Genomic DNA, 15,546 nt, shown 5'->3' with positions numbered 1-15,546 from the left:
TTCTAAATCAGTAATAAATAAAATAAAAAATCAAAGAAGAAAAAGATCTCAGTGTCCTCACTGGTATCTAGTGCCCTGGTTTGCCCAACCACCACCATAAGCAGCTCTACCTGTTCACTGTTTTGAATGTGTGCTCTTGTCTAGGGCTGCAGCCTCTGGTCTGGTCTTAGTCGACTAAGATCTCTTCAGTCTATTAGTCGTTTTTTATGCTTTTTCATGCTGAATGACTTATTTCTAAGAAAGTTATGAGCACCACATCTCTGGTAAACACAAACTTTAAAGTGATGCTTTTGCCTGATTCTTTGTGGGAGAGACTCAATCAGTCGACAAAATTGTATGAGTGTAGTTGACAAAGAGTTTCTATGATCAGGGACAGCCCCTCTTATCTGCCTCTGTGGCTCAACAAGTGTGCAGTAGCCTGCTAGACTACATGTCTGTCCAGTAGACTGTGCACATTATTGTCTTCATGTGGTAGCAGTTTGAGTGTATCTATCCACTGTACTTGATTTGTGATGCAGAACATGAAACCTCCATGTTAATCATGTCTAATTTAAGGGAGGAGGGCTGATCACTGAGAGATATAATTACAGGGCAGTAACAGAGATCAGGGGCTAACCTCACTGGCTGGACCAGAGCCCAGTTGGGGTGTCCAGGCCGCAGAGACCCTCAGCTACCTGGGTGGCTGGGAGAGATTAGCTCTCTGATTAATCTGCAGAGGGCAGAGCTTCTGCTTCTGTCATCCCCAATTTAATGGAAACCATCCCATGAAGAAAATTACAAGGCGGCCCTCTTATCCCAAGGACTTTGGAGATTCTCCCTAAACAGAAAAACCTGCAGGTAAATCTGTCGCTGTAAACCACATATGAAAGGGATTTTAGGGTATTCACATGCTGATTTTTTATTATTTTATTCGGTTATTGACGTTAAACTGTCCCACAAGGTTCCAGACAAATGCAAAAGCACCATCCCTCGAGTCACGCTGCTAATGTGGCTTAAAACATGTTAAAATGGGTTTCTCTTTCTTTGTTTGGACACGGTGGCCACTGCTGTTCATGTTAAGTAACGTTTCTTCTACCAAATAAGTCTCTGACAAGATCAGCTTAATGTTTGGATCTAATGATGATTTCATTAAAGAGATCCTCAGAGGATAAGTTATAGATTAGTAGTCACACTACTGTGAAAACAGGAACCCGCAACACTCTCTGCAGGTGTTTCTACATCTGCTGCCGGCGTACACACTGCGTAAACGTGAGCATAACAACATTACAAATACACACACACACACACACACACACACACACACACACACACACACACACACACACACACACACACACACACACACACACACACACACACACACACACACACACACAGATACAGATAACAGGACAACTCCCCAACCCTCCTGATCAGGTCAAAGGTCGCCTTGGAGTTGGGTGTGTGAGCTGGTTGTATTGTAATGATTACACCCAGAACTCAAAGCGTGACTTCATCATTATCAAGTCCCAATACAGAGTATGTCAAATGCCACAAATTCCAAAAATACCAGGATGTCCTACTAAATCGAGCAAGCCAGCATGCTTTTCTGGCTATTCCAGCCCACAATCCTTTGTGATTGAGCCAGAGGGTCAAAGTTCAAGGAACAATTTCGACTTCAAAGCACTTTAGGTTCAAACCGCATGAACCACTTTACCTGAGCGAGCCAGGAGCAACTTAACACGCCAATGTGTTAAAAAAAAGACTGAAAGTCCATTTTATTTATTGTTTTTGGTTGTTTTGTTTATTTATTTAGGATATTTAAAATGTCTTTGAGTTCTAGTGTTAAATATTCTTTAAAAGGGTGTAATTGCATCAAAAGGGTCTCAAAACGTCAATATAATAGCTTATCACAATCATTTCTGGAACAATTTATCACCAAGCAAAATTTGTTATCGTGACAGGCTTAGAAACAACATGAGTATCATGAGCCCTAATGTCCAAACAATAGATATGATTTCTATAGACCAACATCTGCAGTGTGTGCGTAAAACTAGTCAACACTAATAAATCATCAACCACGTTCCTCTGTAGTGAACAGCCTCACTTGAATGCACCAGAAAAGACACAAAACTCAGACAATCAAACAAATGAACGATAATGAAGAGAAAAAAGAGCAAAAGAAACTAAATAACTTGCCACTTCTTTAAAAAGAGGAGTATAAACAATATAAACTCTGCAGCAGTTACATCCACAAACACACTCATTAAGCAAGAGATGTGGACAGTTTTAACTTAGAGATAGAATTCTTATTGAATTCTGTTTCTATGGTGTTTATACACAACGCCAAGTTGCTAGGCAACACAGTTGTTTTTCTGAGTGAGTTCATTGGGTGTGTTGTACTGACCTGTGTGAACAAAGTGTTGATCTGAACGGCCTTCTGCGACTCTTGTGCAGAAGAAGTCCTCCTCGATCTGCTCCAGGTTCATTCTTGTCACTTCTCTGGTCCCAGTATAACTCTGGTCCCAGTATAACTCCTCTGGTCCCAGTATAACTCCTCTGGTCCTAGTATAACTACTCTGGTCCCAGTATAACTCCTCTGGTCCCAGGATAACTCCTCTGGTCCCAGTATAACTCCTCTGTTCCCAGTATAACTCATCTGGTCCCAGTATAACTCTCCTCTGGTCCCAGTATAACTCCTCTGGTCCCAGTATAACTCCTCTGGTCCCAGTATAACTACTCTGGTCCCAGTATAACTCTCCTCTGGTCCCAGTATAACTCCTCTGGTCCCAGTATAACTCCTCTGGTCCCAGTATAACTACTCTGGTCCCAGTATAACTCCTCTGGTCCCAGTATAACTCCTCTGGTCCCAGTATAACTCTCCTCTGGTCCCAGTATAACTCCTCTGGTCCCAGTATAACTCCTCTGGTCCTAGTATAACTCCTCTGGTCCCAGTATAATTCCTCTGGTCCCAGTATAACTACTCTGTTCCCAGTATAACTCCTCTGGTCCCAGTATAACTCCTCTGGTCCTAGTATAACTCCTCTGGTCCCAGTATAACTCCTCTGGTCCATTTAGAGCTGAATAAGGCTCCGCAGTCTCAGGGATTATTGTCACAAACAGCAGAAACATCCTCACTGAAGGTGGAAGTTCGTCTGGGGACACAGAAATCACTGAATGAGGACCCATCCCTAGTGTTTTTACTTTAAACAGTTAGCTGCTAGCATGCTAACCTTGACCCAGAATGCACCTGTTGGTGACGCAACATCTGGGTGTGTTTGGGTTACTTTACATGCTGGCCGGGCAGGTGGTGCCTTAAACCAGCTTATCACCCTTCTTTTGTTCCTTTCTAACATGGTTTATCAGGACTTTTTCATTTGACATTTGTTTTATTCTGTAACTCCTTCTATCCTGACTTGAAATGTAGCTAAGCACAATACTTGTGATAAAAGTACTTATAGGCCTAATAAGCAAAACGTCAAATTGTAGATTTTTTAGAAATATTCAATAGAGAAAGCTCCAAGTACACGAAAACAACTTTGTTAAACTGTGACTTTTAGCTTTGTATTTCTGTTTGTCCATCACTTTTAGCTAGCTATTAAGCTAGCTATTACTACATTTAAGCTAAATATTAAAGTTTTACTCTGTAAGATATTAATCTATTTAATTGTCTTTTAAGTTACTGTCTATCAAAGAGTGAGTTAAAACAATGGCGATTGGTCACATTACCCACTAATGAAAGCACTTGTATTTGCCTCTTTGCTGAGTATTACAATATCCGTGTCTGTTGCGACATTGGGCTGGATGTAAATACGCCGCCATGTTAGTGACGCAGCTGACAGCGGTTGGTCTGTCATCGTCACCAACGGTTATGCTGCGTTCACTTGTAATCTGAAAATCGGGAATCTCAACTTCTGAGTCAGGCTTTTACTGAGGACAGAAGTGTAATAGGAACATGTTCACTTCAATTCAATTCAATTTTATTTATAGTGCCAAATCATAACAAAAGTATATCAGGACATATTATAAACTAGGTAAAGACCACACTCTATGATAAACCCAACTATTCCCCCGTAGAGTACGGTGGCGTTGAAAACCTTCCCTATAACAGACAGGAACGTCAGACAGACCCAGCTCTTTAGAGGACGGACATCTGTCTGCACCGGAGAGAGAGAGAAAAGGAGAGAGAAAGACACAAAGACAGAGACAGACACACTTCCAGTAACTATAATAATATCTATAGTAATGTGAATTGGACTTTTATGTTATGGCAGTTAATATAGCAGCAAAGTATAAACAAGCAAATGTGCACGTGGGTATGGATTTAAGAGGGGAGATGACGTAGTGAGGTGAATAGCTGTGTTTGAAATCATTCCCTCATTCACCCACTCACTATCCTATTAATTACCAAATTACCAAACAAGATTTCGGACACTACACTGGAATTTTCTAACAAATCGTTGTGTAATTAGATGCGGATATATGTGTGACGGAAGCGGGTGCGTCCAACTTGATGTACATAAACAGAGCTGTAAACCCATTTTACGGCCTGTTTATGATACAAACCTGCACCCAGGAGGAAGGTCAGAAGTTGTATTGAAGTTGCATGTTAATTTCAATGTTAAATCCCCAATAAATTGTTGAAATGTAAATGGCGTTAAAGTGGGGTTTTGTCAACCCAACTGCGAGCTGTAATAGCCCACGATTCATTTATTTCATGAGCGAGTAACAGTAGTAAGCGCATAAAGAACTAGTCAGCTCGTGAGTAACGGTTCTTTGTGATTGCAGTTAGCTCTCTGGCTACCGTTAGCACCTCTTCTGCTTCTTCTTCTCCTCCAGTTAAATACGACCGCATTGCATTGTGGTATAGGAGAGAACAATGTAGTGCACATCCTAATGTACGCTCAAATAATTTGTGCATTGTGGGTATTTTATAGTGGACTATATCTGGCAGTTAAGTCGGACGCAACACCCTTTTAAAATACGATTTCCAAGTCCAAACGCTTCGTTGAAATAAAACAGCCACAACGGCCGAGCATGTGAACAATTACGATCACCTCTATTGCACTAAGACACCTTTTTCATCCATAAGAAAGAGGCAAAATGACAAATACGTTGTTTTTTAAAAAACTCAGATCTGTTCAGACAGCAGGGAACACAGCAGTATAAAGAAATACGAGGCTTGGACCCGGAAATCACATTTTGAAAGGGTTACGTCACGACTTTACAGCCGGATAGTGAATGAAATTAACCACAGAGAATTCAAACCAACTGTCCAGGGAACGCCTCAGCGTCCCCCAGTTAGAGCTGATTAATGTGGCCCGGGAAAGGGAAGTTTGCGGTCCCCTGCTAGAGCTGCTACCCCCGTGACCCGACCCCGGATAAGAGGCTGAAGATGAAATGAGATGAGACAAATTCGAACCCCACTACAAAATGGCGTACACAAAATATATAGTGCACTACTTCTGTGATAGAGAACGATTCTTAACACAGCTGATGTGTTTCAATAAATTTTACAAAAGAGCAAAAAAAAAACATTGAGTAGTCAACACACATAGTGACCATGAACGTGACAAGATGGGGGCTCTGAAAGAACAACCTCGCCTGCAGTTACATCTTACTGCCAAAGATGCCGCTCGAAACAAAATATCACAATTCTTAGGGAGTACAACTTTAATCAAACCATTTATCCAATACTTTTAGCTCACGTTAGGTTAGCTATTTTACATTTAAGCCAGCTAACTATTTTGTCTGTTTATCTATTAGCCTACTTTTAGCTAGCTTAGTATTTTGAACTCTTAATTACCTCAATGCTATCCAACCCTTTTAGCCACTACGTTTAGCTCTCTAAACTGTTTATCCATTACTTTTAACTAAATAAATATATGTTTATGACCCTTTATCCTTAACTTTTGACGTTCTCTGTACTTAACTGCATGCACTTAATATGTGGATATTGAAATCAATCATTATGTGAGCTACTCTATAGTCTTTCCACATACTCAACCCACTGGTTGGGGATCACTTGTGTATCACTTGTGTTGTTACAAAGTATCCTAGGCTACTACAACCACATAAAAAGATGACTTGCACGGCAGACCAAAGGTGTGTTTGTGTTTGTCTTCAGTCACTGCCCAATCCAAAAGTTCAATTCACCTTGACTTGGATTATTCATCATGTGGGTTCACCTGTCATTCAGCGGTGAATGGATTGGTGGAGTCACATATCAAGTCGATTATGACAGAGCAGCAGGGAGGTCCATCTACTCACGTCATACAACCTCAGAGAGTAAATAATTAAGGATCAGGACATGGCAGCTTACCAATTTGACTTTGGCAACAGTTTACTTGTGGAATATAGTTTTGTGTTGTTTTAAACCATGGGTATTTTGTTCCTATATGGTCTTTAATTAGCGTTGGGTGATTCGGATGAGAGTACAGTCATTTATAAAATCCATGCTGCCAAACCCCTTGAGATAAATCACATGGCAAAGGATAGTATGTCCTACAATAAACCTATGATCATATGATAGTATAAAAAAATCATATAATTGTTCACATATAGATCTGCAGCGGCTCTCTCTGTTGAACTCTGGGAAGGGGAAGGTGTGATGCCAAAAAGGAAATTGGGCCTGAATAAGAACAAAAGAAAGGCTTACTATTAATAATTCAGAGATCATGCCACTGACGTGTTCTGAAGGCATTGAGAAGATTATCTAGCAGACTTTGAGAGCATCGTATATAGTATACAGTACATATACTATATACTATATAGTATATACATTCCAGTAATTACCTGATAGATGCAGCTGTTGGCATTGACATTATGCACTTTAGTCACAGTAATAAAACAGGACTTATAACTAACAAACATTATTGCACTTATAAAAAAAAAAATCCACTCCAGTTACAAGGCATATTAAGTTATTTGATTAAAAATACCAGACAAAAACGTTCAATAAACCACTCAAATATTTTTAAGTAGAAATAGCAATACCACAATGTAGAAATACTAAGATTTACCTGAGTAAAAGTATAAAATATATATAAAATATAAAGTATCAAAAGTAGAAGTACACATAAAGCATCTGGCTCATTTAAAAATAATGTATAGTATATTATTTGATTTTGGTAATATTGGTGATAATATTAAAATGAGCACGTTATAATGACTCATATGCTCATATAAACTCAGAATGTGGGCATAATCAGTGCTAAAACTAAAAAACTAAACACATAACAGAGGAGACGGGAGCTCCTTCAAACTGATACAGAGAATAAAAGTTGAATTCGTACGTTTTAGTGCCCAAATGTGACGTTTTCTGCACGCACACGCACAAAGACTTAACCAAAGCCTCTCCCACCGTTGGAAAAAAAAAAGAGCAAAGTTTCAGATGAACTATTTCCTCGCTGCTATAAATACAGGACGGAGCGCACATCTGGCGTGGTCAGTCAGCGCGCACAGGTGGGCCAGCTGCAGTCACACTTCATCCCCAGGATACCTTTTGTTCTCTGCACTCCACTCACACACACACACAGCTGCAGCAAGATGCCCAAGTGTCCAAGGTGCCAGAAGGAGGTGTACTTCGGTAAGATTTGTTCTCTTTATGCATTTTTTCCTCCAATTATTGTTATTTTATGCAGAGAATACCGTTCTTCCTTGTTAAAGGCAAGTTAGCGGTTCTTCTGCATAAACGAGGAAACAGGAAACTGAATTGATCCGGCAGAGTGACAAGCTGACAAGCACGTGGCTGCAGGCAGGCATTTTTTAATGTATATATCATGTGAATAAATTATTAAATAACTTGTCAAGGGCTTTAGAAGATAACTAATGAATGGTGTATTTATTCAGATCAAAATGTCCTGCAGAACTATCACTTGTAACCTATCAAAAACTACTGGTTGTGCAGAATGACAAACGCTGATATATTATTTGGTTATTACTATTATTGATGCATAAAATACAACCGTCATTGTAGTTGTTCCAGGTGAAGCTCATTTGAACTGCTTCATGGACTCTGGGGATAGTTTAAGACATGAGGATATCATACATAGCTTAAATATGTCATATGTGAAATCATTATGTGCAAATGAATCACTATCATTGTGGAATAAATGTATTAGAGTAAACACTGTCAGCCTAAATGTCCCTCTGAAATGTTGTGTAGTATAAGCAGGAAGTAACTGAAATTTAAGAATAAATAAATAAATAAAATAGATCTGCAAAATGAGTACCTAGTGGCTGTGTGTTTACCCCAGATCATACGTATGTACTTTTACTTAATGCTTCTTCCACCACCGATGCATTAACATGTACCCTAAGCAGTGCTGCTTCATGTACTTCGGGGTACTTGTATAATTGATCCTGTATTACATTTATAAACTGAAGTTCTGGATGTTAAATCTAAATCGGAAGAGTAACTATAGAGTAAAAAGTACAATATTTTACTTATACTATATACTTTATACTTGTACTAGATTTTAAGAAAAGTACAGCACTTGGGTAAATGTACTTTTGTATCAAAGTTTTATCAATATGTTATTTGCTTACTTAATCACTCTTTTAAGCTGTCAGTCTACCCTCTTATTTATTTATATGTGTGTACATTTGTGCAGACCAACGCCCAGTTGCCTCAGAAGGTCACTGAACTCTTTAAGCTATCTTGTTATCAGGTTACTTTAGAGTTTAAGATCTGTGCTTCCTGTGGAAATTGAATTGTTTCGAGCTACACGAACAATGACTCGGCTCCTTCTGTCCTGAAATACGGCTCCATCCTTGTAGGTCTGTCTCATGAGGACACCGTCAAAGCAGGGAGCAATTACTGCATCTGGGGGAGGAAAGGGACAGCTCCATTTTACTCACGTCTTAATCTATTTACCACATTGTCTGCAGCTCAGCAGTGCAGCAGAGTAAATCTTTCCGGGGAGATGCACAGAGGAAGAGGGCCACTACAGAATACAAAGCCAAGTCTTTGGACTGTCACTCAGATGAATTGACTGTGCGACCGGGGAGCCACGCTTCCCATTTTTCCTTTTCATGGATAAACTTTCCCCATCTGGCCAAAACAAGCGAACCAATTTGTTTTGGCAAAAAAAAAAAAAAAAACCCAAACCTCTCTTTTTAAAATATAGCTGAGAGAGGAAAAGTAGCCTAAACAAAGCTTTGTATTCTTTATGTGGCAGCAAAGTCTCATCATTATCCTCAAATGTCAGCATCAATTTCCCCCCCCAGACCTCCTCTATGAACTTACTCCGTGTCTCACTACTTCACTGTGATGGCCTCCATCCCACCTCACTCCTCCACTCCCCTATCCTCCTTCTCTCCTTCTCTCTGTCTCTTTTGCGGCTCATCCGTCTTAATGTTTCTATTAAGCTCTCAGATGGAAACAATCACGCTACCGCTGCCTCGCCTAATGATGAGGGGGGAACTTGATTCACTTCCAGATACACAAGAAGCACCAGACAAAATATTTTAAGCAGAGCTACATTGGCCTTGTGTTCCACTGCAGGATTTTGAGTATGTGTTGGAAGCAAAAAAGCTGGCACATAGCGTGGGTTATTATTTGCACAGAGGTCGTGCATGAAGGCATCCACGGAAGAAATTTCTTGAGAGATGATGGAGAATCCTTGAACAGGCTCTTCCCTGGGATCCCACAGACAGCATTTATCTCTGCTTCACTCACTAATTAATATATCATGAAGTATGTTGTTTCTTTGAACCGTACAAAAATTTGATATAATATGTGACTTTGGACCGAGCCAGGCTAGCTGTTTCCCCCTGTTTCCAGTCTTTGTGCTAAGCTAAGCTAACCAGCTGCTGGTTGTAGCTTTAAATTGAATGTACAAACACATGAGTGATATCAATATTCTTATCGAACTTTACCCAAGAAAGCTAATAAGTGGCTTATTTAACAAAATGTTACACTTTATTGGTGACATTTAGAGGTTTTGGTGAGCAGATTTTGCTACCATCGGACAGAGCCATGCTAGCTCATTCTCTCTGCTCAGCAAAGCTCTGGGTAGCTTCTTATTTCGGCTACTTAAACGTGAAAGTAAGTAAGAGAGAAAGTAAGCCTTCCCAACTTGTAGAACTTATCACCGCTGCCCAGCCCATCTTCTTTCAAACGCAAATGTATAACTTCTTCCTGTTAGCATAGTGCTAATGCTAGTTGGAGTTCTAAACATTGAATGAAATTAGGTTAATTAATTATTCAGCAGTTACGTAGAAGCCCTCATAGCTCAGGCAAAGAATTAGGCTATAGCCTGCGGCTGGTTAAAGCCCAAGCTTAGCACAAAGACAAGAGGACCAAACTCGCCTAGTTAGTTCTAGCTAGTCTGTCTGAAGGTAACATGGTAAATGGACTTGTACTTATATAGCGCCTTACTAGTCTTCTGACTACTCAGGTGCTTTCACAGTGTTTGTCACATTCACCTATTCACACAGACATTTACACTGATGGCAGTGAACATCTACATACCATCTAATGTAACCATTCACACCACATTTACACACCCATGCGCAGCACGGGGAGCAATTCGGAGTTCAGTGTCTTGCCCAAGGACACTTTGACATGTGGACCGGGGGAGGCGGGGATTGAACTGCCAATCTCTCGAATGGAGGACGACCCACTGAGCTACTAATCCACATCCGCCCCACCAGCACATTTAAAGCTTACTCATTAATACAACACACCAGGTAGTTGCAGGCTAGAATGATGTGGTAATGCTTTATAGGTGGACAGAGCCAGGGTAGCTCTTCCCCTCTGTTTCCAGTCTTTTTGATAAGCTAGTTGGCTGCAGCTTGATATTCAGCATACAGGCATGGGAGTGGTATCAGTCTCCTCATCTAACCCTTGGCCAGAAAGGAAAAAAATGCCTAACCACTCCTGTGAAACTTTAATATGCAGTTGGTCTTCATGCTGTAAAGAATTTAAGGTCATTCACTGGACTCTAAATGCATCAGCCTCTTTTTTTTTTTAACTTGACAAACAGTTATACGACCTCTCCATTAATCTTTTTTGGGATGGAATGAAGGAAATAGCTAAACAGCCTCCCTCAGTGTGTTTTTCCATTCAGATTTGTGTCCGTGTATGTGTTTGTGTATATTGGACTGCCTCCATAATGCTCCAGTCAGCGTGAGTTGATGTAGAGAGCAGATTGGCTTATTCTCCATGTCTCTCACGCACCATTTCTTGTCATATCTTCAGGTAAAATAAATATCCCCTGCATAAAAAAAAGCATGTTTATCAGATCCATATAATAACAACAGCAGGCTAAAACGACATTACATCACAACTGATCAGGTTGGAGCTCTAAACTTTGAGACTCTGGTCCATTACTGCTTGTACAGGCAAGACAAGAGCTCAATGTTTGCTTAGTCCACTAATGTGTTGTTTGAAGTGAAGTGCAGTCATTATTTGAGGTCGGACAAGCTCCACCGCATTTTGCAGAAATGTTTTCATGCCACTGGCCCGAGAGGCTGACCTCGCCCTAAATCACTTTCCCTGTTTCCGCTGCCTGTTGAATAATCTCATGCCACATCAGGCTATTTTTAGGAAGGAAATATGTCATATCATAACATTGTGGGAAGGTTCGGAGGTCAGTGGACTTCACCTAAATAGTTAGAATTTTATGTTTGCAGAGTCTGCAGAAGTTTATCAAGTGCTGCAGTTGCGACATGTTTCAAGACAACACTTCCTCCTTTTTCAGCGTTTCCTGTGCTTGCCCTCTCTGACCTTTCACGCATTCACTGAGCAAGAAGTCTTTTGTGTCGAGTCTCAAAAGCTGTCTATGCTCTCGTCCATCTCATACATTAAAGATCTGAACTCAAGATCATTGGGTTGTCTTCCTTCCCACTTTTACAGTACTCCTGGTGGGTGTTGTGTACATATCAGCCCTGCAGATAAAGACGGTCTTTATCAGAGTTTATGAGCCAGGAGGAGTAGAGGTTCCTCAGGGACACGCAGTCCTCTTTTCTCCTCAAGCAGCACACCCAAACAACATTCTCGTTATCTGCAAAGACATGATTTTGTTGGTCTAAACCTTATAGTGTGACCCTGTGACTCTTCCATCTCTGCAGACTACAGCTGCTCTGTGTGTGGTGGAAGCTCAAGCTAGTGGTGATTAATTCATTTTTTTATGTCTTTGGCAGCCGAGAGGGTGACATCACTTGGCAAGGACTGGCACAGGCCCTGTCTGAAGTGTGAGAAGTGCAGCAAGACACTGTCGTCGGGCTCACATGCAGAGGTGAGACACCGAAAATACAAACAACACAGTACATACACGGATTCTTTACAATTATACTCAGGGGTGTGGGGTTTGATAGCACTTCATCAAACCTAACCACTATCAAATCTCTACTCTGTCATTGATTTTACAGGTTTAACTTTGAACACTTTGTAGCAACAAGTAATAAAAATACACCAATGTGTATTGTATGGGCATGTGCTTTACAAGATGTGTGTTAGATATGTTAGAAACACACTAAAAATGGAGCCAGTTATTGTATTTGATCTACGGGATATCGCTCTGCTAGCTTCGACCAACGGTCAAGTGTAGTTTAAAATGATGGGAGGGGTTAGCTTGTCATGCTGTCATGCTAAGTCACACTATATTAAGACACATTTATGTTTATGCCCTTGAGTTCAAGATGACTCCTCAAAAATATTTTGACATTTTATAAAATTGATTGAAATGATATTGAAAAGGCTTTTTAATGGACATATATTTAGCATATATAACAAGAGATCAATGAACAATTAAAACTGGCTTACAGCATTGGAACTTGGATTTCTTTGTATTTTTTGTAGTTGGGGTGTTGGAGAGGACAGAAAATAATATTCACATGCAAAATAATGTGTCCAAAAGACTAAAATAGACTCCTTTTAATTTGTATATTTCAGCTGTTTTGATATTGCCAGTACTAGACATCAGTGATAATACAACTCTGCCTCTTACAGCATGAAGGCAAACCATACTGTCATAAACCCTGCTACAGTGCACTGTTCGGACCTAAAGGTAAGCATGTTCTCCTCTGTCACCTTTGCCCGTAAGTCCCTTGGCACTGGAACACCCTGTGTGAGGATGATGTTTTGCATTCAAGGCTGTAAACTGTCCTATTAAAGCACACACTGCCACCTGGTTGGGTCACACACTCAATAAACTAAGTCCTTACTCAAATGATATCATTTCATTGAACTCTTATCATGTGTGGAAGAAGAAGACTCTAGATTTTCAAAGTAAAAGTCTTTAATTTCTCATGTTAATGTTAGTTCAATGATGTAATTCCTGTCTCTCTCCTCGCAGGGTTTGGCCACGGTGGAACCGAGAGCCACACATTTAATTAGACAGGTGGGCAAGTTCATTGTTCATTCACAAAATACTTTGCTTACATTTGTCTTACATTGTTGTGCTATTTGCTAAACAAATCCATCCCTGCACTTCCTCATGTGTGTTTTTTCTGCGTCATCATCAGGTTCGATGTTGCCTGGAAACTAGATTGAAGAAGTCGGCACACTCACAAGTCCCAATAACAACCTGTGCCTGCATTTTTAAAAATGTGTTTGATCTCTAGTTTCTGAAGATGATTGTGTATATCCATGATATAGTAATGGAGTGGTTGTCCTCCTGTCTACACTCTGATTAAACACCTTTTTAAATTTGTGTCATTCTTCATCTTTATTGCACTTTAATTTTCGATTGCAGTGGCTTTGAATAAAACACCATTGAATTAGAGCAGTTTCTTTGCTGATGATGACGATTAGTTCACTTGCATTTTGTTTCCGTGTGAAATTGAATCTACGTTTACTTTCCATTTCAACCCATGGCATAAAGAAATATGGCCCATTTCAAGTTTTGTTGTCTGTTTACATAATTCTTCATACTTTACTACATCATCCTTCATTCATCTTCAACCGCTTGTCCCTATCGGGGTCGCAGAGGGAGCTGATCCCATCTGACATTGGGCCTGAGGCGGGGTTCACCCTGGACAGGACACATAGAGACACACAGAGACAGACAACCATTCACACCTACGGGCAATTTAGAGTCATCAATGAACCTAACACGTGCACGTCTTTGGACTGTGGGAGGAAACCGGAAAACTGGAGAAAACCCACGCAGACACAGGGAGAACATGCAAACTCCACATAAAAGGGCCCCAGCCTGGACTCGAACCAGGAACCCTCCTGCTGTGAGATGTGCACATTAGATTTAATACATTTATTTGCCATGATATACTGAGTACCAAACTTAATAATCATAATCATGAAACTTTTTGAGCTTACGCGACAATAAACATGAAGCTTTTAATTATATCACATGATCGTCCTCAGCAGATGTAGCTTGACATTTTCAATGTAGATTCAGATTCAGATTTCCATTTTCTGGATCTTTTTAATGTCTATGATCCTTAATTTGAGATTGAAATTGAGGTTTATTTGCCTGTTTTAAGTATCAGGTCAGGTGCAAGAGCTATGGAGGGGGGGGGGGGGGGGTCTTGTTGCTAACAATACCTGTTATCATGTCTTGTTGCTGTTATCAATAAAGGTGTCAAATGCCCCAAAATATAATTAAATAAGTTAGAAGTACGACAGTTTAGCGAGACAGGAAACACAAGATGAGTGAGGGGGTGATGACACAACCAGGACATGCCTCTTTTAAATTTCCTTTTTAATTTATTTAAGAATTAAAAAAAACACCAATCCACAGGATAACGTAATAAATCATGTGACTCAACGACAGAAAATTAAATCTACACGAGTGTGAACTTAGTCTTGCATTGCCACTGCTTCTTTTCTGGAATAGGTTAAAAAAAACACTGGCTTGGTTGTATTTCTTTAAACCAATCATAATTGTCCTGCGCGTCTGATAGCAGAAGAGCTATCTCTCATCCGATGAGCCAGACTAGTGTAAACTAAATCTAAAACATAAACAGCCACATCAATATGCCTAAATACGACACAGATTAATAGCTCAAGTAGAATGACTATTTTAAGGCACCAGTATGAAATAAACACTTATCTTGAGGCCCTGATGTTATAACCAGGTTGAGTATGAAGGTTGAAAGCTCAGAAAAATGGAAGTTTTAACATCTACAACTCCATGACAACTGAGCAAACTTCCTCTGCTGAGGAAGAAAATAGCCGTTAAATAGACGTTGTGGTGTGGGATTGATTTACCAACTATTTCCAAGGTCAGGGATAAACTTTCAATCTCACTAGCAGGGATGTTTAATTAGGTTGACCGTGCTCAAAACATCTTACAACACTAAATGAAAAACTGCGCTGGTGCTGGTGCATTGTGGGTAGCCTGAGGAGCAGAGTCTTTGCAGATCCACCAGATGCTTCCTCTTTGGTTCTTTTAGGTCTCCGTTGCCAGACTTTTGCTCTGCACGGCCACCCTCACTGTCCATGAATCACGTAGCACCCTCCACCCTCCACCATGCCTCTGCCATCCCAGCCTGACAGTTGCTATGACAACAGACACAAACAAGCCCAAACAGTGTGCCCGTCTGTCCGTCTGCCACCCCTTTTTCTCTGCAACAAAGACTATCTCTGTCACAGGAAAA

At 40.3% G+C, this 15,546-nt stretch overlaps 1 protein-coding gene across 1 annotated transcript; it reads left to right on the top strand.

Annotated features, from left to right (window-relative positions):
- The first annotated feature begins 7,413 nt into the window (after positions 1 to 7,413).
- Positions 7,414 to 13,640, top strand: crip1 (cysteine-rich protein 1). The gene is made up of 5 exons (XM_083924222.1): positions 7,414 to 7,567; positions 12,130 to 12,224; positions 12,938 to 12,995; positions 13,284 to 13,328; positions 13,453 to 13,640. Exons 1-4 carry the CDS (start codon positions 7,528 to 7,530, stop codon positions 13,322 to 13,324), a joined length of 234 nt encoding a protein of 77 aa, XP_083780348.1. The 5' UTR covers positions 7,414 to 7,527; the 3' UTR covers positions 13,325 to 13,328; positions 13,453 to 13,640.
- The last annotated feature ends 1,906 nt before the right edge of the window (positions 13,641 to 15,546 follow it).

Source organism: Echiichthys vipera (assembly GCF_963691815.1).
Source record: "Echiichthys vipera genome assembly, chromosome: 12".
In the NCBI taxonomy this organism is placed as follows: domain Eukaryota; kingdom Metazoa; phylum Chordata; class Actinopteri; order Perciformes; family Trachinidae; genus Echiichthys; species Echiichthys vipera.
Note: the sequence above shows the minus strand (reverse complement) of the source record. Positions and strands in the feature narration are given on the sequence as shown.